Genomic DNA, 25,020 nt, shown 5'->3' with positions numbered 1-25,020 from the left:
GCCATTACCAAAAGCTTGATTGCCAGTTAATGACCCTCCCTCCACCCCCTTTTCCCTCCAACCCTCTCCGCCTCCCTTCTGCTGTGTCTTTTTCACCTCCTCCTCCTCCTCTTTGTCTTTCCCTCATCCCGTCTTCCCGTCCCTCAGTCCGTCCCGGTTTGTAGGCGATGATGTGACGAGTTGGGTTGCCGATAGAGATCTCCGTATACTTCCCTTCCACCGTGCTGGAAATGTCACAGACAAAAAAACAAAAACAACAAAAAAAGACATGTTAACTCCGTCTGCTCCACCAGGACGCCCCCCCCCCCTCTCCCCCACCCTCCCTCCCCAGACAGATTCCCATTTTCTGCTTGTCAATGATAATTAATCGTGAAACTTGAGCGGTATGAAACGTTGGTCACTGATCGTGGCCCGTGCATTTTGTCCTCTCACCGACTTTACATATTTACTAACCCCCCCCCTCCTGCAGGGCTGATTTGTGCTGAAACAGCACTTTCAAATGAACGTAAGGATTCAGCTGAAGCAGTAAATAGAAAGGGTAGCGCTTGCAGCAGAGCTGCATCAGACGTCGGTGTGTATTCGGAAAGTTACACACGGTAGACCATAATGGATGTAGCTTTCATGCTTAACGTGATAACGTGGAGTTGCATTTCCCAGACCTTTAGTTAGAAAGAAGCAGAATAAGAAAGTAGATTATAAGCAGCTGATAACATCAGTAGAGGCCATGTGTACATATGAAGGGCAATTTCCTGCAAACATAACTGCTGTATTGCACTTCTTTGAACAGTGGGCCCAACAGATCTGAATCTGGTGCAGAGATCTGTCCAAAAGTCAAGTCTTAACCCAAAACCCCGGACGGTGCTACCCTGTTTTAAGAAAGAGTCAAATTGGGCTTTTAAAAAATAGTACAGTTTCCATGCTGTACTATTTAAAGTCTGTATCCTCACAGGTCCTCAATGGTTAAAACTCCTCATATGAAGATCCAGTGTTTGTTGTGCAACAGGGGAGAGCGCAAGTGTTGCATATACACGTTTGCACATTAGCTCAGGGTGTGTTGCCTGCAGGCCCGTGTGTGTGTGTGTGTGTGTGTGTGTGTGTGTGTGTGTGTGTGTGTGTGTGTTTATATGTGTGTGTGTGTTTATATGTGTGTGTGTTTGTGTGTGTGTGTGTGTGTGTGTGTGTGTGTGTGTGTGTGTATGTTCTCCAGCACGGTTTAGAGTCTCAATTTCAGGGAGGAAACCCGAGCTGATGGTGTCAGACGGGAGTGCAGATAGAGCTCTGATGTCTTAATGGAGGCTCAGTGCTGCCTGTATCCTTAGTAACCCGGTCTGTGGGGACACAGAGAGGCCTCCCAGTCTCGCCTGGGTTTGGACACGCGCAAAAAAAACAACAACCCCATTTCACTCAATACATTTAAATGTTGTTTTTTTATGCAATTAAAGGTAGATAGCGTCAGAAAGATGTGGTCTAGCGGGACCACGAAACTTTTAAATCACTAACTGAATTACCAAATGTGCTTCCGGTCAGTCTGATAAAAACGCCCCTCAAGATTCAGCAGTATTGTTATTGCATTCATATCCACTTTTGGGATGAAGATATGCTGAATCAATCCTGCAATGGTTTTTTAATTTTTTTTTATTGGACCATTGGAGCCCATGTGTGAATTATACGACAGTAAACCAAATTTTTTTTTGTCATAGAGCAAATGGAAACGTTTAGAAAGTCGGTTTTGCTCATTTAAGAGTAAAAACACACATTTAACACATTTTATATCCAAAAGAAGTGCTAAAAAAAAAGTTACTCCAATAAACTCATTTAACGTTTTGCGTGTGGGCGTTGAGCTCTATGTCTAAATAATGTGTGCAATAGCAGGTTTCCTTTAATCACTACTGCAGTTGAAATTATATGAATACACTTTTAAACTCATAACGTAAAGCAAAAACGGGCGAGTGGAAATGTAATAATTAAGATTTTGAGGGGGAAAATGTAGTAATTTTCTCGAGCTAAGCGTTAACCGTGCGGAAACCCTCTATTAACACTGTATTCACTTGAAGCTAAAAAGCATTCGGTGGTTAACATCTTGATGTCGAGTGAAAATATTTTAGGTTCAAATCAGCAAGCAGCTGTGTGTTTTGCACCCTTTTAGACCTTAATGATACGGTATGTGAGAGGAGACTTTTTTTTTTACTTTTTTTTTAATTTTTATTATTCTGTGTTTGCATTTATCGTCCGGTGTGCTCCTGCCTGCGGTGAGCAGTTTAGTCGGGGAGGGCCGGGTGTAATCGTTGCAGCTGAGCAGCAGCAGCCCCCGCCCCTCCCGCCCCCCCGCTGTGTACGCGAGAAGCTTGGCACGCTCGTCCCGGTCCGGCTTTACTCTCTACTGGGCTGGTAAACAGGCTGAAGTTTGTGCGGGGAGATTACGTCTGTCATGGAAAGTGGGTCAGACAGTGGGCACGATTTTTACGGCCTTGTTTCTGCAAGGTAGGGAATAAATGAGGGTGGGGGAGGGTGGTGGTGGTGGTGGGGGGGGGGGGCGCATCGAACCGCCAGCAGTTTTCCACAGCTTTGCTTTAAGCAGCCTGTCCATGAGACGTACTACTTCAAGCAGCTGAGGGGACAGGATGCTCTGTTGTAGGGCTGTAAGGACACATGTGCTCAGTGTGGGACTTCGGTTTGCTGTAGGACCCCCCCCCCCCCGAAAATCTCTACACCGGAGATGGTGAGTGCAGAGTTAGCACAATCCACAAAAGCTACGTTTACGGTTAATACACTCGGTTGAAATAACCCAGAATTATCCTTTCAAGCTTCGGGAGGATTTGTTGCTCAACCCAAAAGTATTTTCAGTTATCTCCGACATGTGTTTCCACTACTGTGGGTGAACAAACGTCTTGCTTGTTCACGCTCGAGTTTTTGCACCGACTTTGTAAACAATCACGCAGATTAAAATTCAGCTTGCGCTATAGCTCTACGTAACTATATAACTATAGCTATATAACGATCTAATTACAGTTAACATCTCGATGAAACGTGCGTTTTAAAAGTGCAAGTCGAACAGATTTCACGCTGAAACGTACAAGTATGAACTTGGAAACTACTGCGTATCCAGTAAAACAAGCAGCAGCTCGAATCCCTACATTTCCCTCCAGATTATTTTCCGGTAATGATGAAACGTTTCCTGTATGTCGCCAAACGTCTCCATAAATTATGTAAACCCAGGTTGTTTAGAAATCAGTCTGTTGTAAACCACCGTGAATTATGGATGAACACGAGCTGTTGGACTGTGAGGATTGCGTAGAGAAGGGGGGGGGGGGGCAAAAAAAGACATACGGGGACGGAGGAAGTACACCCGCACAATCGCTGGACACAAATTGTACAACGATGCGTGTTTCTTTTTCTTCCCGCGAGGGTCCACCTTCCTCACCGCTCCTCCTCCTCCTCCTCCTCCTCCTCCGAGACGCTTCCTTACGTAAGGAGCCATTTTAGTACCATAACAGGGGCGAGTATGCCCCCCCCCCTTTTTGTTCTATTAGAATGAAAACTACATTTCTAATTTGCCTCGCCACCTCTCGTTTATTTATCTTTCAATTACCCAGTTTGTTTTTGTCTCTCGCCTCACAAAGACTTTCTCTCCCGCTCGAGAATACTTCGCCGAGAAAAAGCGAGGGCAGGGAGAGAGGGGAACGCCGAAACCCGGCGAGGCTGTTCGGCTCCTTTCGAAAAAGCTGTCGGGGATGTCGGCGCTGTTTTGGGCAACTTTATTTATTTTAAACGGCACGCAGTTGAATTGAAATGAACAGAATTTGTGAAAGTTGGTGGAGTTCTTGTGGAAAAAAAACTGTTAATGTCAGAGAGGGAGGAGAGCTGAAACACGGTGAAGAACTTGTAGCACTTTCATTTTTAATTATATGAATGTAAAAACAAAACAAATGTTCTCCAGTGTAGCTTCACTGGGAGAAAAGGAAAGAGGAAAAAAACAACAACCCACCCCTTATTTTTATAGTTTTATAGTTTATTGATAGTGGACCACGGCGGGGACACGAGGGCTCGCTTCATTTCATCCTCGGCAGTGTGATGATTTGCAGACACTTAACGGATGCATCGTTCAGCCGAGACAGAAAAACAGGACCGCTGGGTTTTTCTTGCAGCCGGACGCTGGTGACGCTGCAGCGACCGAGTAAATGGCATTTTCTGTCACGTCCGTCTTTTCAAAGAGTTTCTAACGACATTAAAGCGGAGTGACGTCTGAACTATGACTTCACTTCCACAGCGTCGGCCAATACGTCCCAAAATTAACTACATTTCCTGTTTCACCCCCCCTAATTAGATTGATGTGAGGGCAGGACCTCCTGACAGTCATTTCTTGTGTACAGAAACGTCCCAGATGTAAAACCAAAGCTGGCCTCTCGTAAAGGTCGACTTTCTTGGTTTGTCACCTTTCTGTTTCGAACGGTTCTTTTGATGATGTTGTTCTCAGACTCAAACCGCAGCCTGTTGCTGAGACGGTTCTTTTCTTTCCTGTTCGCGTCGTCGGAAGTCTTCACTTTTATGTGCAGAAACTGAAAGTTGCATTCGAGGTCAGACACATTTTCACTTGTACACAGGGGCCTGTAATTATCAACCCCCCCCCACCACCACCACCCCTCACCACCCCACCACCACGCCTCACCACCCCTCACCGCCCCTCACCACCCCTATGATCATGCTTGATCACCATTTCCTGCTTCCCTTTCCAACCTTCCTGCCTCTAAATGAGCCAGTGTGTACATCATCACATACAGACGGTTGAGTGTGTAACCGGTTGCCTCCCCCCCCCACCCCCGGGGGACTTCTGCTCTTTCTGTTAATGCAGAGGGAGACTGCCAGTAATTGCTGAAAATCCATAAAATATTCAATCTTATGGTTTTTTTTTTCTTGTTCTCTCAACAAAGCCGACGCTGGAAGTTTCTGAGAAACGAGTCAGAATTGATCACTCTTAAACGGAAGCGATGCCAAAACGCCCAAAACCGACCCCGCTGAAGCCCTCTCCGCCCGTTTCGTTCGGCCGGTCAAGGGGCTAATGATTACAAACCGTGACCAGGTGCAGCACAATTAGACCCACAACAACCCCCCCTCCCCCTCCCCAACCACCACCACCACCACCCGGGGAAATGTTTTCTTCTGTAATAATGACTTTTAGATGAGCTTACGTGGAATCACGTACCGCCGATGTTTCGCCCGCCGCCGTTGTTGACAGCCCCCCCATCGACAGCTGCTAGACCGCACGACCCAGTTAACCCATACCGAACCTCTGTAGCTCACATCTGCCCCTGAAATTAATAACCTCGCACCGACAGTGAAGTTCAACTTTCTCACTATCACAAGACACAATATTTTCCCCACGAAAAAGATGACGACTGTGCAGCCGAAGAGGGAAACGACCACCCAGAAGTCAAAATAATGACGAAGAATGATCATAATTCGTCATAAAAACTACGATCAGTCATAAATTGTGTTCATGTCGGCGCTGTAAAAGCTTCCAGCCGGAAAGTGTTTCACACACGTTAGATGGAGCGGCGTGTACAAAAGATTCCTCTTTTTATTCCAGCGCACGGCAACACGTGCCGTCGTTCATTCGTCAAACAGTCGTAAACTGGCAAAAAAAAAAAAAAAAGGGCTGACGTGACAGAAAGCGGAGAGAAATGTGGAAGGAGCAGATAATCGCCGTTTCGGCATCGCTGCTTCTACTTCACCCCTCTACGGCGTGGCTGCGGTGACGCGTGATGTTCAGCCGCCATACAGGTGACGAGTGTTTCTGCACGAGAATGACACGCCGACCTCGACGACACCTCCGGTGAAGAGGTTTTATTGGACACTTTGGTCTTTTATTTCAACAATGCAGCTCTACAAACCTGCTTCCTAAATGTATTCAAGTGAGTAACGGCAGTTTAAGAAGGTTGCATAATTTCGCCGACGCGGATGAATCATCTCGAGCTCTGACACACTCCGATTTCTACTCTGCTGTTTGCGCGCTCCGAGGAAGGTCACATTGAACGTTTTGTACATCCGGAGATGACATTTGGCTGCATGAGCACTCGGCGTGAAGTATTACTGATGTTGTGAGGGGGGGGGGGGGCATGAATCTGTTTACGTATTGTGGGGGACTCAAACTTCCATTTGGGAGCAAAATAGCAAGTCAAATCAGTTTTCGTTTATTTTGCCCAGTTCCACAAAATCCCAAATTTGCCTCCAAAGGGTTTTACAATCTCTGCAGCACACGGCCCCGTTTGTCCTTTTGACCCTCGATTCAGCTCAAAGAAAAACTCTCCCAAAATAAAACCTTTACCAAGAAATAACCCCCCTCCACCCGCCCCTCCCGCCCCCCGGATTCTCCAGTAAAATCAGTGTCATGACCTTTTTGAAGTGATAGAATTATGTTTGATAGCATGCCTGTGTACGTCCCTACACCTCCATGCGTTTCAATGTCCTGCCCCGATGTCCAGCCGCCGCGTGTCCTTGAGTGCCTGACTGCACACGTTTCACCGTTAGCCACATGCGTCAGCGTCTCACCGCCGGGTTTCCTGTCTTCTGTGTCTGCATCTGCGATCGTGTCCTTTTTGGTTTGTCCGAGTCCTTTTGCTCGGGTTCGGTGTGTTGTTGCACGTCCACCGACAGGGCTGTTTGTTGTCGGTGCCTTTACACCGGACCGCGTTCCTCCTACTGAATCATTGATGAGACTGTAATTCGAAACACCAGCCCTCTTACCCCCCTCCCTCCCGCCCACCTCCGCCCTGGAAACTGGAAAAAAGATAAAAGCAACCGTTAGTTACAAAGTGGACAAACTGTCACAGTGATTTAAATGATTTTTAAAGTTGTATATCAGCTTACTTTAGCACAGACTTAACTGAAAAAAACCCTTTTTGTTTTTTTGTAAAGAAGAAATGCTTAAAAATTTGATGTGTTTGGTGTCTCAAAGTGTGAATATTTGCATATTTTATCATCATTGAAATGTCTTTGATGTTTTCGGCTGTTGGTGGAAGTCGAAACGATTTTCATTGTTCTCTGACACTGTAAAGACCAACTGATTAAGCTATTGACCAAAACACGATTGTCGTTAGTTGCAGCCCTAAAAAGTTTCACTGTCGTCTATTGACGGCATTGTCGTCTTTGGTGTAAATCGTAGCAACGTCATCTAATATGAGACCGTTTTCTGGAAATGTCTGACAAATAGTTCAGAGTTGGTGGACAGATTAGAGCCCCTGATGTCAAATTCATTTCCTCCGGTCACCAGACAGAAAAGGATTTACAGTTAGATCCACTTTTTAGAGAACGGAGGCTTATTGTAATGCTTCATAATTTAAGGCAGCCCAAGCTAGATGATGGGAAGTCTGATTCACATGAATGTTCCAAACGTTATTCATAGGCATATAAAAACTAAATTTAAAACAGGAACCACCAGTTTTTAATTACTCTTTCTAAGACACTTTTATTAGACTCCACAGTGGAAAGAAGGAAACACTGGAATGACATGACACACCACTCATGAGTCAGATTCACCTCTTCACAGTGAATTGACATGTTTTCTGGTCCACTTGGTGTCTGGACAGTTTGGACCTGGACACAAGTCCTGTGATCGAGGGCCTCGGGCTCCAAACTGAGGACCCTGTGTTGGTGGGAGAGGTCCTGCGTCCCGGATTGAAAGGTAGATGCCGGTCTCCTGTAGCCTCCCGAGCAACCGCCAGATTGTTTCGATGAGTTCATTTAATTCTCAGCAGGAATTTGGCGCCGAAGGGTCCGACTCCAGTCTGCCTTTTCTTTTTTAGGAGCGGCGGGCGGAGGTGTGAATGGTGCTCGTCCTGGGAGCACTTAGCATACTTTTGAAGTTTGAAAAAAAAAAAAAAAAAAGTGTATTTCCCTTAAGGGGAATGGTTCCCTGGTCGGCGTGTCATGTTCACGGTTGAAACCGGTCACAGAGGTGCGATGCGTGTCGACTTTTAGCCGCCATTAGTGGGACATTTCGGACGCGTGTCCTCGCGGGTTTTGGTTGAAGCACGAAAAGGCTTTCGATGCCATCTTCGCCATGTTCGCGTCCGCTTTCGACAACCCAGCTCGGGTTTACATTCCTCACCGCATTTCTAACGTTCAGAGTCCTTTTCTTGACCCGCTCCGCACATTTCACGCCCGGCTGTTCATAGCTGATGAGCGCGAGCATTGTTGCGGCAACGCTTCCTCTGGTCAAGTGCTCGGCATCCGGCCCGAGTGGATTATTCTAATCGGCCTTGTTAGCGACTGCTCCTTTTTTCCGTTATGGTCGGAGCTATGAAAGATCCTCTTAAAAGTAGCTCATCGTGGCTTAATATCGCCCACTTCAGAGTCCACGTGGACTGTGTTGGTAACACCACATTGGGAAGCGGTCTGCTTTGTGTACAAGTTTATAAGGTCTCTGGTGTGAAGCTAATGGTTACTCCAGAGAACCCAGACACCGCACAGTGTGGATGTCTTGTAATAAGTTTCCATTAAAAGAGAGGAAATTTAACCCACCACGCGGAGAAAATGAAAGATGGGCTGCAGCTGATTAATTTTTTATTTGCCGTATTAGAGAACATGTGCGCGCCATCCTGAGCGAGCAGGATGTTCATCCACGTTTTGTTGCGTTTGGCCGATTCTCTCATTGAGAAAGAATTACACGATTCAGACAAACGAAACAAAAATCAGATCCACTGAAGACAGATATATATTTTGTGGTCATCAAATTGGCCTTGTGATTATGTGGCCATATGCAGCTTTAGGGAGTAAATATGATGACAAGACTTGGAAGCTTCGACTCTTCTTCCACTAGAACGTGTTTTGTCTTCAGAAAATGTAAGACATCCCAGCGAGCTCTGGGAACTTGCGGTTGCCATTAATATCAAGAAAATGATTTACTGTTGTACTCAGTATTTCCATCTACAGCCTCTTTACACTTCGACTCCTCTGCACTTCAGGGGGAAATATTGTTTTACATTTACTCATAGATTCTGCTTAATAATACAACAAAAATACTTAAAATTGAGGTCTACAGGTGATATAGGACTCTACCGCTCTAGTGGAGAGTTTACGAGCCACCCGGCGGTACATAAAGTAGTTCAAACAATCCATTCTGCACAACGAGTATTTCCACTTTCGTTACGTGAAGTATATTTTGATGCAAATACTTTTTCCAAATGCTTGAGTCTCTCTTGTAACAGGGTGTTTCTACGCCGTCGCGTTCGTTGCCGCCGCCGACTGCGTCTTCCTCCTCTGCGCCCGACCGTGACCCCCGCAGTTGAAGTTTTCCGGCCGACGGGTCTTTGCCGACGCGAAGGTCGTGTCGTGACCGGACGTTGAATCTCGAGGTGAAGCGCACAGCCACCTCCCGTCTCCGCTGCTCCGTGGCGTGACTCTGGCGTACGGCGGGCTCCCATCCGTCCCGGCGTAAATACCGCCACGCGTTGGAGAGCACCTCCGGGGACCGGCGAACGTGAGAAGTGTGTGGCCGTCCGTAAGTGGGCAGGGAATTGGGACTTCCTGTGTGCGTCGACACGCCGACTCGGCGTAAATCCCTTTTGAGCGGGCTGAGCTGCAGGCGTGTCGGAGGGTTAGAAATGGTTCTGCGTTCCCGATGAGGGTCGTCGTGTGTTCAGATTTTTAGAATAATCAGTTAAATAAAAAAGAAAAAGGAAGATATTTTTTAAACCGTGCACACACTCGCATGTTAAATGCTACGTCGGGTTTATTTCTGTTGTCGAAGCGACCCACCTCAGCAACACGCGTCAAGGATTCACACTCCGGTTCGTATCAGTAATACGGTTTTGTCTGTGTGCGTACACCCAGCTGAGCTTCAGGAGATGTAATTCACGCTACATTTATTTTCTGTAACATTGCACCAGCCAGTAAATTTCCCTGTCATAAGGTCCTCTGCTGCTTTATAGTTCCTTTGGATGGAAAGGGTTTTCGTGTGCCAGTACTCGCTGTGGGTTTATTTTGACTCGAGACAGAAAACTGGAGATCTGGTGTGTGAATGGAAATGAGCCCGATCGTTTCCCGTCGGAGTCGGGACGGACAGTCGCCAGAGAAGGGGAGAGATTGGGAAGCTCGCTGCAGGACATATCTTGTCAAAACACGTTAAAAAAAAGAATCTTTATTTTCATTGAAAGAAAAAAAAAAAAAGATTTCAAAATGGAGGTGGTGTTGTAGCCCTAATTCTGAAATCCGATTCACACCACCGAAAGAAAGTGTGAGCGGGATGGGAAAATGAACACGAGCCGTTTGCCAGATTCGAGATGATTTTCTTTTTTTCTCAAAGTGTTGTCATCCGGTCCGTTTGGAAGACTGTGAAGCCGCCGGCCGATGAAGATTTTTACTTCCAGATCATCTTGAGAGTGGGGATCGTCGTTTTCTCAGTCCGTTTAGAGCCGTTTGATTTTCAGTTATTGTAGTCAGTTATTCAGGTTCTGCGTGAGCGGCAGTGTGAAAGTACGTCGTTAACCCATCTGCAAGTTCACGATTTGAGCTATTTGACTCGATTCTTATTAATTTTCTAATAATTAATCTAAACAAAGCTCGGCTGCTTACAGTGCTGAGCCCGGGCGCCCGATATACCAAGGGGAACGAATAATGCACATATAGGCTTAATACACTTTAATCCCACTGGTTATGAAATTTCTGGAATATCATGGAATTCTTAAAAAGTCACAGTATTTGATTAAGTCATGAATATCATGAAAATTTGTTTGTAGCACGTCAAGATTTTAGTCGCCATTTTTCATGTAGTATTATTTCACTTCACTTCAGTAAAGACACTCCAGAAAAATGTAAACTTCAAGTGCTTCGGCTACAAACGATGACTTCAAAGACTCGGCGTTAAGAGTAAAAAAAAAAAAAGAAAAGAAAAGTATTCTCGTTAATTACATGTCATGAAAATTCTGCTTTTTAGTCAGTGAACTTCAGGGAAGCGTCAGAAGATTTCACATTTGACTTTGAGTGAAAACCCTGTTCAATACATTTTGTAAAAAAAAAATGACTAAAAAAAAAAAAGGAATATTCTCCCATCCACCTCCCCCCCCCATCCTCTTCCTCCCTTTCTCTTCACGTTCTGCCGTGTTGATGCCAAGTGTTCGTGCTCATTGATCGCACGAGTTTGAGTAGAGGGTGAAAAAGGAAAAAGGAGAACACGCGCCTCCTCGCGGATCAGTTTCTGAGTCATCGAGCGTCTCATCTTCACTGTGTGCAAACCAATCCCTCTCCTCTGACCCGACAGTGCAACTCTACACACCGGAGACCGGACCCGGGGCGTCTGAAAACCGGCTCGCACCCACACAAAAGCTGCTATACACACACACACACACACACACATACACACACACACTTCTGTTGTATCAGGAACCCTCACAGTGGATTCAAATCCCTCCGCTCAGCCTCCCACAGTCGATCCGGAAATCTCCAACATACGTAACCATAATTTGTAGTTGTGAACAGCGGATTCGACTCGTTATTCAACGCCGTTCGAGTGAAACTGTTTTTAGGACGGACGCCACTTACAAGGATGAGGTTTCTGGTCAGACCCGGCCGTCCTCCCTTTCTCCTGCGATGATAAAACCTCCGGCGTGATGTGCTGCACGATGCTCCGTTTTTAGTCACCGTTTGGAAAAAAACAATGAAAGACATTCCAAGAAACTGTAGGAAACTTTTCACCTCCTGCTCCTTCCTCCTTAAACAGCCCATAAACAGATGACTGATATCCAGATCCATAAAGCTTTTTTTTGGTATTATTCACATGTATTTTTTTACCTCTGCCATCTGCATAAAACTTTAAATGTTGGTTAACATTTAGTTGTAATCTGCTGTGGGTTTCAGTGCCTTGCTCAAGAGCACTTTGGTTGCTATAATAGAGAATATCCGTGGAAGTACTCGCTTTGGATGAAGGGACGACCGGACGGACCCACAGGTCCATGTGGGTTAACGATAATTTGGCATTTTGTCCCGCCCCTCCTTCACTGTGATTGGACGGCCGGGTAAAAAGCAAAAGTGACGAGCGCAGCGTTTTCCCCCAAAGTTAAAAATGTTTCAACGCCCTACACAATGTTTCAACGCCCTCCACAAAAAAAAGCGGTGAATGTTCAGTGCTCGCATTCAGCGCCCGAAAAAATAGATGAAAAAAACAAAAAAAACAACAACCTCTGCGCTCAGGGAAAGTCACTTTGGTGGACGAGGGCCCTAATCCAGTTAGACCAGTTAGTTATGGGAACGGCTGCCCCACCAGCCGCTGCCTTTGCAGCCACATTTCAATGTATCTGAAAACACAAAAGCTCACAATAAATTTTGCGTTCTCACTGAGTCAAACATCCCGCCGAGCAGCTGGTGTTTGTCGCAGGAAGTTGAGGTTTGTGATCGGAGGTGCTGACGTGGCGCTGGCTCCCCTCACACGGAGGTCCTCTCGGAGGGAAAAACCTCAACTCGTTATCAAGCTGAATGCAATTTTCTTTTTTCTTGTGCTGCGTTTGATTGGAGACGTTTTGAGGCTAAGTGCAGATGCCTAACTCCACCCTTCAAGTTAACGGTGGAGCGTCTAACTGAGGTCGCTTTGTAGTGAAGTCTGGAGTCTGTTTTACCATGTTAAAATAACCTGTCGCTCCTCAAAGGCTTCACCCCGTCACCCCTCACTGATTAGAGGTCTTAAAGTTTGGAGTTTATGGCTGTGAAATTCTGACAAAAGTACATTTTACAGTGTACTCTCCCTCAGTCGTGGGGTAAAGTAGACCACTGTAAAAAAAAGACCTTTATTTTCCCATTAAAACAGTTCAATATTTTTATGTTACAACTTATGTTTGTTATTTAAACTTATTGTTTAATTGTTTTCTTTTAAGAAATGTCCATTTTATATGGAGAAATATGTGTTTTATAGATATATCTAACATTTTCTACCAATAAGATTTATTGGGTGAAAGCACATTTCAGAGCATCATATGATGCCTGTTGCATATTGTTATTGCAGTTTAAAAAAAAAAAAAAAAATCCTGGATATCGTTGCGATAGAAATGCTGCTGGACCACGGACGCAGACAGGAAGCTGGCGGTCATGCCGAGGCGGCAAAATCACCTCCTTTCCTTGAAGTCTCGCTCCTTTCCTTCGGGGTGGGGGGGGGGGGGGTGAGATCGAGCACACGGACATGACTCGTCTCCGCCGGCCAGCTGAAAGACTCACCCTGCTTTTCCAAACAGGACACGGGTGAAGTGGGCCGGCGTTCCTCTCCGAGTGGGATTCTGGATAAAGGAAGCTTTTGTCGGAAGAGGCCGAGGTCGGTCGGATTCTTAGCAGCGTGAGGTAGATCAGCTGAGCACGCTCGCTCCTACCGTCTTTTGTTCACGCTGAGCTTCACATTAAACCTCCGTACAGTCGACCTAATTTTTTTTATTGACTTCATTGTCCGTCATCTGTGATATGAAAACATCAGGTTGCCAAACAGACGGCGGTCGGAAGCAACGAGCACATGTCCTGTCGCTGTTTATAAAGTCTGAGCGCCCTGCTGCCAACTGGACGACCAGCATCTGGATCACAGCGGAGCAAAGTTTACCTACCTGCACCACGAGCCTGTCAATCAAACAAGACACGCCCCCCCTTCCTCCCCCCCCCCAAACATGGCGCTTCTTGCGGCCTAATTTCTAATTAATGATGGGATTATTTTCAGATGGATCTCTAGAAAACAAATAAGAAGGAGAGACTTCTTAGCAGCCCCCCTCCCCCTACCCACCCATCCATCGTCTTATCAACTGTTTGAAATAGGGGGAACTTGTTTGTCAGGGGATGCAGAGATGAAAAGACTGAAGAGGAGGGAAAGGCGGAGAGAGACTTTCTGTTTTTGGAAAATTGTTGCTGTAAGCTTCTGAAGAGCACGTGATTGTGCAGCTCAGCAGGAAACAGCTGGGGAGCTCAAAGCCTCCTGCATACTCGTCTCGCTCGTAAGAACATGAAAGGTGCGAGATGCCTGAAAGCCTCAGTGTTGGAGGATGTGGTGAGAGACAGTAATACCGGGATGATTATCTGATGACCTGCTTCAACGAAGGGCTTCGACAGAGATCACAGCAGCCACAAGTTGTGGGATGAGCTTGTTTTTCTTTGTTGTTTTTCCCCCCTCCGTTAGATCTCTCATGCTTTGCTCACACACCCACGTTAACACATCTGTCCTCCGCTGTCAGCCGACATTGTGCCGACATCTCGTTTTACCCCGCGAGGCAGAATATCAGCGGCCTCTTTGAGGGTCATAACGAAGGACCTGGAGGTGTCCGAACACGTTCTGGAAAACAGCTGGTCAATTTTGCTGACGTGTGATTTTTTTTTACCGTCCCTTTTCAGCAAAAGAAACACGAGACAAGCCGAGTGGGTTGGATGTATTTTCAGAAAGGAATTTGTCTTGGTGCACAAATACAGACGAAGGAGCAAATGTTATTAAATGGCATCAACTAGAACTGTAAACCTATTGTAGAATCACCACATTTTGGCCAAAGAAAATCCCTAATTACGTAGCGTTTTCTACTGAAAACAGAGTCCAGCGTTTTGTTTTCTCACTGGACAGCAGGTGTGCTTCATATTAAATTGCTCTGCGTGCCCAGGAAGCCAGAATCATGTCCTCCTCTCGGCGTCAATGCCAGGCATCTCTGATTATTTATTGATCCGATGACCCACTTTACCAAAAGGATATCATTACCACTTTCCAGTAATGAAGATGCGGCACCATGCAGGAGGTCCGCAGCTTTCTTTTTTTCTGCCGAATCAAACTTGTGTCCATCGTCTTTACAACAAAGATCGTCCCGGTGTGCACCCGTTTCAGCCAAAACCAGTTAACGCGCGACAACTTTATGAAGCTCACCGCCAAAATGACATGTTAATTGTTCCTTCTTTTTTTTTATGCCCAGTGTAAAATTGGATTAAGGCTAAAGACTCCCATGTAACATTTTTGAGTTGGTTTATATTATGTTCCTTCCCTGGACGTTTCTGTGTTGGGAATTGAAGGTTTTAATTACATTTGGACAAACGGTTTGAAAAGCATTGCAGCTACAAAATCAAGAGTTGTAACACCCTCACAAATATTCCTGATATGTAGGTGTCGTGTTGTCATGACCTGCCTTTTTTCCTTCGGGCCGAGCGGTAGGCTTTGCAGATCGGCTAACGCCGTAGTTCCCCCATCCGAGTCCCTCTTTTGGGTTAGGGTTAGGGTTGTGTGACCCTGTTAGAGTATATCCTGACCCAGTTTTTGGTTCTTGACCTACAAGCCGAAAAACACCCACTCCATAGTCAAGTTGTTTGTTTCCACGCAGGCGTGCCTTGTGATCCTGAAAGTGTGTCACGCTTCAATTTACCATAACAGCAGCCTTCTCGGGCATTAACGCAGCCTCAAAGTCAACATGAAAGCTCGTGGCGGAGTGAATATGACACGGTGGATTGATGCCGGCTCCGTTTTCCCTGGGCGCGACTGCCTCTTGCTCTTTGGCATGTGCTAAATAGGACAGTTTGACATGTTGCACTGCGGCGAAGTTGGCAATGCATAAAAAAAAAAAAAAAAATTGAAAAAAAAAAAGAAGTGCAGCTGTTGCCCTGCCTCCATGCTAACATGAAGTGTGTGTGTGTTGTGTGTGTGTGTGTGTGTGTGTGTGTGTGTGTGTGTGTGTGTGTGTGTGTGTGTGTAGTCGTTTGTCACGTGAATGGCAGGTGTCGTCCGCGCCGGTTTCCCACGAAGGCGTCGGGACCGTGTGAGGTTGCTGTTCTCGCTGTCAGAGTCCGTGACCCCGACCCGGCGGAGTCGGCCTCGCCGAGCTGCGGCCCCCATTGTTGTAGCGCTGTGTGTCTCGGTAGCTAAGCAGCAGTTGGCCCGCGGCCACGCCGAGCTGTGTCATGAAGAGCTGCAGAGGCCGGCAGCTTAAGTCAGACACTTAAAAAAAAATGCACGTACACACCCGTACGCGCGGCGCATGCGGACGAGGGAAGACGGCTTTAAACAATTACCTCACTTTCCGGGCCTCGGCCAACTTAGCGATGAAAAATCAATATTACAAAATGCAGGTTTTCCTCAGCGGAATCCTCATTTGAGGAAATAAGAAGTTTCAGCATTTAGTTTAAGCACAATAAAGCTGCCAGAAAATTCAAAAGATCAATTTTGATGGTATCATATTATATCACGAGTATATTTAAAGGTCGAGTGTGCAGGATTTAGGAGGCTCTATTGGCAGAGATGGAATATAATATTACTTCGAAGCATTCTCTTTACTACCTCTTAAATGTTTTATTGAAAAGTGCAGTCCGTGGTAAACTTTATATGTTGGGTGATGTCGTTGAGCTACATGGGAGAGAGCAAATATGAGAATGTTAATACTGTTAATTTATTGATAACAGCAGGGTTGAGACAGAAAGATAATTCAGCTCTCCGGTGTTCAATAAACGGACCCAGAGCACCCAGAGCAATGTTTCCTTTGTCTGCATGTGTCTGGATCCACAGGTTAAAAAATAAATAAATCTATTCCTCAGCAAGTCAGCCAACAGTTTCCCTCGACGCTACTGACTCTGCACACGGGAGCGTTGTGTTATAATGCTGCGTGTGAATTGGCCGTTTCAGGGCGAGTCGGATTAACCACTTCTGAAAGGGAAGCAGGTGGCCCTTCGGCTTACATCTAGATTACGGCGCTGGTTTCTGTCAGAAGAAGCTGAAAAGCTTCGCAGCCGTCCCCACCACCTGCCGACCTCCGTTAAAATGTCAGCACGCTGTTGCTGGAGGAACTAAACAAAGTGCTCGTCTTGAACGTGTCCAAAACCTCGGTGCGATGTTGTTTTTTTTCTTTTTCCTACCCGTGTCACCGCTGTTTCACCTTCCCCCCCCCCCCCTCTACCCTCCCTGTGTTTCGTGCATCTGATTGTAGTTCGCAGCCGTGTTGAGGTGCGATACACTAAATATAGCTCTGTTGTTATCAGCGTTTGTTAACAGGAGAACACGCTTGGGAGCGAGATGCGAGTTAAGACTCGGCGTCACCTCTCCGAGTGTGAGGCTGTGAAAATATTCAATTTGTACCATTGTGTGGGGAGGTAGGCTGCAAGGTACGGGACTCAAACCAGGCCAGTTAAACCAAAATAAACTGTTTGGATTGGACCTTTTAAGTGTTCACTACAATCCAAAGATTCCTCTCGCTATATGCTATAATATTTACGATGTGTAAAAAGCTGTGCCGTTGTAAGATTTTCCTTCATCAGATAGGGTGGAGACTTTGTTGTGTAGATGCAATCTGGAAACTCCGCAATACCCACAAGTGAATCAAAACTGGTCAACCTGTACTGAAAGCTGGTGTCGGTGTAAACACCCTGTAACTTCCTGTTTCTGCGTGGGAACCGCTTGTGCTTATGCATCTAAAATGCGGTGCAGCGATGCCCTCGCCGAGCATTGTGAGCTGGAGGTGTGAATTTCAGTCTGCCTAATGTTGTGGGTGTCGTAACATGTCGTACGAGCCTCAGAGTACGTTGTTGTTGCTCGACATTTAGAAGACACCAGGTGACGTTTGTTGATGGTTTCATAGGTCTTAACTGTTGACATCCATCCCTACGAAATAATTCTTCACATTGTGTGTGAAATCATCACTTGGAAAATCTCCTGCACAAAGTTCTCCCACTCGGTGTAATGGGACTATATGAGCCTTCCTGCCCGCCCTCCATCCCCACTCATCATCGAAACCCTTTACTTCCTATCCTTTCTTAATGTGTGGTTTTGCATTGTCTTAGCTGATAGGCACTCTGGGAATTGTAGAAGTATTTTGCGTGATGAGGACAAGTGACCGGAAGTGATGAGGTTATTGTTTGGAAATGTTAGCTTGGCCTAATTATATTGTGCTTTTTTTGTCTTATGAGTGGGAGGGGGGTGTGTGTGTGATACACCGAACAAGAAAGGTCATGACTTAGACGTACTGATCTGCCTCAGATTGCAGTAACAGGAAGTCCATCCTCTCCTTTTTCTCATGCCTTCTCACACGCGCTGTCTTTCTCTTCTCCTTTCTGAGATTTCCTGTGTATTTTGAAAGCCGGGTTTAAATGCTGACTTCAGAAAAATGACTCAAAACATAAATACACAGACAGACACTCACCTCACTCAGGAAGACAAAGTCACTTACACTTACACTAGTCCCCGATGTAAGGATGAAGAGCATTTGAAACTTTGCGGGATGAAGCGTGTGGTGTATGTTTTCCACCGTTACCAATCCAAATATATTCGTCATAGTCAGGCTATGTCAGGTTAATGGGCATAGTTTTTCTTTTTTTTTTTTTCTTTTCACAATTTGAAGTGCCTCTTATCCTTCTGCTTCGGTCCCTGAAACTGCATACTCCCGTATTCCAGTACGTCCCATCCCTCCCCATGTAAGCTCCCTGAACAACCAGTAGGAGTTGGAATACATTTACTAAATTTGGACGAGCAGGGTACTTGAATTTTAATAACTAGTTGGTTAATAATTGCCGCATTAAGGGGACGAGCATAAAAAAAAAAAAAGAAAAGCAAAACGTAGCATCTATCGGGGATTTTGTTTCAGTTACTGATGGGAGACATGAAATGCAGTCCGGGAGGTCCAATCTGAAGAACAGATCCATGTTTGAACACCAGAACTTTGCACAGCATGAGACAGGACTTTAAAATATCTGTAAAGTCATCAAAGTGGTTTTCATTTTCATCTGTCACCACGACGACCATGAGCCATACAGCGTTGAAATCACAGAGTAATCTACCGGGACTGTGCAGCTACATGTATTTCAGCTTTGTACCCAAAGTTTGTGGGAGACTTGGGTGCACGTGGTCCACCCACAAAGACGTGTTTGATTCAAAATATGCAATTTCAAAAAGTTTATTTATTCACCATTATTTTAACCATATGTGTGTAAAATGTAGCTAAAAAACATGGAAGAGCAAGTAGTACATAAATTACACCCGGAAAGTTTAAAGACAAAACCTTTCTACCAAAGTTTGTGGTCTGTCTGCTTATTGATATTATCATAAAATGTCTACTTCCTGGACTAAAACTGCGGCACTCGCATGCTCACTTTAAATCACATCTATTATTCTGTGGAAGGTTTTCAGGAGGTAGAATCTAACCCAAAAGACGGAATGTTTTTTTTTGTTGTTGTCGTCATTAGAAACTGTCAGTTTGAAATAAAATACCATGTGGAATATACAGATATTAAATGTACAGATAGAGATTTCTTTTGAATCCTGCTTCTTCCTGTTCGGCCAATCTCGAGTAAACCCACTAATCTCAGCGGTAATCTTCTTTTTTTTTCTCCGCAGGGCGGGACGAGTGTTGCTGCGAGAGACGGGCACATGAAGCATGAAAGGGTGGAGCTGAGGCTCAGCTGACCCTTCCCCTTCCTTCTCCTCCTCCTCTCCTCCCCACCTCCCCCTCCGTGCTCCATTCGATCAGCACCTTTCACCCCCCCCCCCCCTCCCCCCACCCCTCCTTTCCCGTTCCTGCCTCCCATCACCCTGTTGGATCTCAACCCGTCGTTCCTCCCCTCCGCCTCCGAAACCCCGTCAATCAGCCGTGCCCAATGTTCTCCCCGGAGCAGGAAAACATCTCCACCACCGCCTCCACCAAAGTGCCAGTGAAGTACGGAGAGCTCATTGTGCTGGGGTAAGCAACAAATCACCGACACTCATCACGACATCCAGAATACACCACCCTGAATTTGTTTCACTCTTTTATTGGTTCATCTGCGGCAGTAAATAGGTTTTACTGGAAGACCAAGATAAAGTACCGGTCTCAGAGCCACGGTTTGCTTACAGTGTTTCCATGACAACTATCTTATGGCCTTGATAAGAAGCCGGTAGAAGGAACTGTGGGGTGAGATGCTCGTGATTTGATCGCGTTTTTGGATTAAACAAGCAGACGCAGAATAATATCGTTCGTCACATTTCCACGCACTTCAATCCCGTAAACATCACGTGAAATAATTAGTTGGAAGTTCTTTTTAAACGGTGCAGTTCAGAAACTACGAAAGTTTCCATCCGAAATGGCCGACGCGCGACGGCCCCGGCCGCTCAGGTGTTTGTTTCGTTGCCTTTTCTTGCCTCACATCAGAGGAAACTCTCTCTGGGTTTGAGGTGATCAAACAAAACAAAAGGATTTGATGACGTCACAGTTGGTTTTGGCTCTATCAGCATTTCACAGGAGAAGTTTTGAGTGCTGGATTCAGAGTCACATGAAAATCTCACCTTCTGTGTGTGTGTGTGTGTGTGTGTGTGTGTGTGTGTGTGTGTGTGTGTGTGTGTGTGTGTGTGTGTGTGTGTGTGTGTGTGTGTGTGTGTTTGTTTTCTGGTTTGAGTTGCCGCGGCGTATTTTACTGAAGGCAGTTACTGAAACATGCATTTTTAAACAATTAGACAGTTTTAATTAAGACACACTGTGAAAAACACGATGCATATCCTCCCCGGGGGGGTTTCCTGTTCTGCTGTTCGATGGCACTGCAGGAAATAAGACTGCCGGCAAGTAAACACAGACGTAAATAAATTCAAATTATTCAATGAAATGGGTTTTGCTAATGTTTTACGAGGAAGACAAAGCATTTGTTGGACCTTTTTAGAAGGTCACACACCATGTGTTTTGGTCATATTAAATGTAAGCATAATTTATGTTTGTTTAATGAACTCCAGCAAACAGGAAAGTTTTAATTACCCCCATACAGACAAACAGTGCGGCACACAATTCGGTTTATATTTGACCTGACTTTTTATTGTTCTTTTGTTTACACTGAGTGCCAAAGACGGCACTTTGTAATTAAAGAGGTAATCACAGCTTAAGAACAATGGAAATGGTGGTGACAACGAGACCAAGAGTCCCGCAGGAATATACAGCCAAGACTTAGAGGCACTCCGATTGGTCGTTTAACAATCAACGACAAGCATTCAAACTGGGATGTGTTACTAGAAAGCAACACAAACAGCGTCGACATTTCTTTCGTCCAGTCCAGATAATAAGCGGCGTCGGAACGGAGTATTTTTTTTTTTTTTTTTGGGGGGGCGGTCGTGACGAATCGCGTCGTTCGATACGCTGCGAGATGAGATCGGTTTTGGCCGACAGCAGCCGGCGGAGACTCGTCTGAAACGCCTCGGCTTTCTCTTCCTGCAGAGATTTTTTATTTTTTATTTTTTTTTCTGATTCCACAGAGTCAGCTGTAGGAAAAACCTTCCACTCCACCCTGCAGCTTCAGCATAGAAGACATGTATAACCACACACACACACACACACACACACACACACACACACACACACACACACACACACACACACACACACACACACACACACACACACACACACACTTTCTAAGAACCGACAGTGAAGGACTTCCTGTATCTGTCCGTCTCCTGTTTATTCCCCAAAGGGCTATTCCACTCCACTCCCCATCCCAGCCCACTCCACAGAGGAATGCAGATGTCGGAAAGACTCCTTACATGCACACACACGCACGCACACTTGTGCACACACATTTTTTTCACGTCTCTCACACACACACACACACACACACACACAGCTGGTTTCACAGCTGACTCACAGTTTGTTGTTCTGGGTTGTGCTGGAGCGGTATTGTCAGGGAGATGACCGTGGAAATTTTTTTTTTCCCCCCCGGTGGAAAAAAAAAAAAAAAAAAAAAAAAAACGCAGCGAGCAGTAAACACACTTCCATGTCTTTACAAGGTAGAACTGTAGCTTTCCGTTTTGCTCTGCTTTTTTCCGCTCCTAGTTTTCGATTTCTAGGTCAGGCCACCCTTTTTATGAGGTTAGCGGGGGCCACGTTTTGCTCGGCGACAGGAGGAGTCGCGCGCCGCGCTCTTTGAAACCTTTTAAAGGGTTCGCTGAAAACGAAGGTCCTGGGAGTCGAACGCCGAACCCCGACATTAGCGCCGCGCTCCGTCCTTCGGCCTTTCGCGGTGGAAGCGAATACGTCACCGCGACGATAATATCAAGTTAGCATTTGGATGCTCATGCTGCGAATGAGCTCGGCACCCGAGGGTTACCGCCGCGCGCTGCTCGAGCTGGCGAGCGTCGCTCCCTTTCTCCGGCCGCGACAACGTCGCTCAAACAAAACTCTCCGAAACCAGATTGTGGGAAACGACTGTCAAGGAAAATCTCAAACCAGTTTAAAAAAAAACAATGCTTCTGACTCGCCGCCAGGTGTTGCAGAAGTGAAGGCGTGAACTCCTCGATGGCACAGAAAGTAGTACGATGGGTGAACGGTGCCAAACCTGGATCGTTACAGTCGTTATTGTTGATTTTAAGTTTACTAAGTGGTTGTCGGGATACAAAGGACGGCTGTAATAAACCACTTGGATCCCGGTCTGAAGGGTTTTCATTGTCCTGCTGAAAGGATATCTCAGCTGCAGTAAACTCCACCCGTCTGGAGCTCCGCTTGCTGTTCGTGACTCCCGTGGAACCACGAACAAGCTCACGCTCACAAATACGAACCCATCAACACGCAGCACATTGTTGCGTCTGAACTCCCTCACTAACAGCGCAACGTTGCCATGTTTGAAGCCCGACGAAGCTAATGGCCTAATCCGGAGGAAAGCGGCAGCGTCTCCGGGGACGGTCTTGTTTACAGGCGCGCTGGACATCCATGTTTTTTATTTATTTATTTTAAACAGGGCCTCTTCGACTTCTGCATTAGCATAGTAATTGTGTGTCCACAGGCATGTTTGTGGAAATACTTTATTTGAATCTTTTGTGGGTTGACTCCTCATGAATGCCATTAAACTTAAGTGCATTGACCCACTGTGTTGTATTAGCAGAATAATCGTTCACGTGTGAGAGCGTATAGGTTCAAACACGGAGAAAGAGCTCACTTGTTTTTAGTAAGTGCGGCAATTTGAAACTTTCTCCAAGCGGAGTATGTTTAAAGAAAATAAACCTTCGTACTTCTGTGTAATGACCAGGTCATGTTAACACGTAAACAAAGACAAAAGAGGGCGAATCAGCCGTGAAGCAATCGCCTGCACAACCTGTCTTTATGCTTTTATAAGTTTACTGTTATGAGTGCTAGCTCGTTGCTGCACACTGGGCTTCAGTTTATTAGTGTTTGGAGGGAGCACACACACACACACACACACACACACACACACACACACACACACGCACACACACACACACACGCACGCACGCACGCACAAGCGTGCTGCTAATTGTGGGAACTGCAGAATACAGAATGTGTCTGCACACTCAGACTAACTTTTTCCGAAGTCTGGTTCTTCCTGTCTCTCGGTATAAACAACTTGTATACACACACACACACACACACACACACACACACACACACACACACACACACACACACACACACACACACACACACACACACACACACACACACACACACACACACACACACACACACACACACACTCGTTGCCAACCTTTGGCCTTTTCTACTTTTTGCCTTGAGAGTGTTTGGATACGTGTATGTGCACGCAACACGGCCCGGCTGCCCATGGGAACCTGGGTTTGAACTGCCAGCAATACTTTGAGCGCACTCCAGCAGCCCGCCCTGCCCTCTCTCTGGATACGGGCTTAAACTTCACCATGGTTACGCTCTTGCCATGGTTACTCTTCCCAAACGTTGCTGTGGCTCTGTTCCCTCTCCATGGTTACTCGTAAACCCTCCCAGCGCCGTTTGATCCCGGCAGATCTGCTCTCTCTGAGAAACATTTAGCTGCCGGCCGGGCGTCCTAACAACCTGCCTGTGTCGTCTTAACCGAACCCAGAACGGTGGGCGGGTTTGTTTCAGGCGTCTGATTGGCCGAAGACACGTTCCAACGGTGCTGAGGTCTCACACAGCAGGACTACAGGACACATTACACGTGTCTGCAGGCCTGGTTTCAATTGACCCTTTGTTTCTAAATGTATGAATGTCTCTCAGAAGAGTTTCTTTGACATTATTGCTCTGTTGTTCGGTATTTAGGAATCTAATCACTGAATTATTCCTTGTTTGGAAAACTTCTGAAAAGTTCTGAAAGTTTTGGAAGAGTCAAGAATTTTTTTTTATTTTTATTTTTTTGTATTTCTTTTAGTTTCAATTTTTTTTTTTACTTAGCCAAAGGCCAAGTATTTCATGATTTAGATGCTATTTAAAAGAACAATACCGCAAACTGATGTAATTACAGCAGATAATGACAAATACTGAAGGAATCGTGTAGTCTTTGCAGTCTGTCCTGAATTACCACGTCGCATTCATTGAGCTTAAAGTGCAGTTACAGGACGTCGGTGAAGTCAGGGTAGTCCGTAACTTCTGTGGCTTCTGGTTTTATAACAACGTTAAAGCGGTGTTTATCTGCACGGTGATGTTTGGAAAGCTGCGACGCCGCCGGCGGGAAAATCACTTCACACCGGCGACGGCTCATCTGAAACATGTGTGCAATAAAGAATAAAGAATAAAACATTTGTATATTCAGAGAAAGACGGGTCGAAGGTGCCACACACACACACACACACACACACACACATGTGTGTGTGTGTGTGTGTGTGTGTGTGTGTGTGTGTGTGTGTGTGTGTGTGTGTGTGTGTGTGTGTGTGTGCTTTGTGTTTCAAAGTACAGCTCGCCGGCTGCAGGAGAAAATGAAATGAGAAAATGACCTTTAAATCACTTTTAATATACGGTTGTCGGTGAGCATCTTTTGCGGCGTCACGTCAGAGCTCTCCACCTTCAGGATTATTAGTTTTTCGAAACACATTTTCTCGTGAAAGCACCGACACAAACCGTCCGCAGACGTGTCGGATGAAGTCAGCTCGCGCTGTCGAAGCTCTGAAGTGTAGATGGACATGATGAGTGTTTCCTTACTTTAGGATATTAAGCAAGACACACACACACACACACACACACACACACACACACACACACACACACACACACACACACACACACACACACACACACACACACACACACACACACACACACACACACACACACACACACACACACGGAGACATGCGAACACTGTTGGAGACACAACAGCACA

The 25,020-nt window shown here is 45.9% G+C and overlaps 1 protein-coding gene across 3 annotated transcripts in view; it reads left to right on the top strand.

Moving 5' to 3' along the window:
• peli1b (pellino E3 ubiquitin protein ligase 1b) overlaps positions 1-25,020 on the top strand; it is a 34,770-nt gene that overhangs the window by 955 nt on the left and 8,795 nt on the right. For 2 of the 3 annotated variants that reach the window (XM_069721303.1, XM_069721304.1), the window contains one exon: positions 19,301-19,643. In XM_069721303.1, the coding sequence (XP_069577404.1) occupies positions 19,561-19,643 (83 nt within the window). In that variant the 5' untranslated portion in view covers positions 19,301-19,560. Of the gene's footprint in view, positions 1-13,214; positions 13,318-19,300; positions 19,644-25,020 lie in introns of all 3 variants that reach the window. The other variant, XM_069721305.1, reaches the window with a different exon arrangement.

Source organism: Brachyistius frenatus, unplaced genomic scaffold, assembly GCF_029030835.1.
Source record: "Brachyistius frenatus isolate BFR_SWC_R1_liver_20210118 unplaced genomic scaffold, ASM2903083v1 Contig_260, whole genome shotgun sequence".
Classification (NCBI taxonomy): Eukaryota; Metazoa; Chordata; class Actinopteri; family Embiotocidae; genus Brachyistius; species Brachyistius frenatus.
The sequence above is the reverse complement of the archived record's forward strand: the minus strand, read 5'-3'. Positions and strand labels throughout refer to the sequence as shown.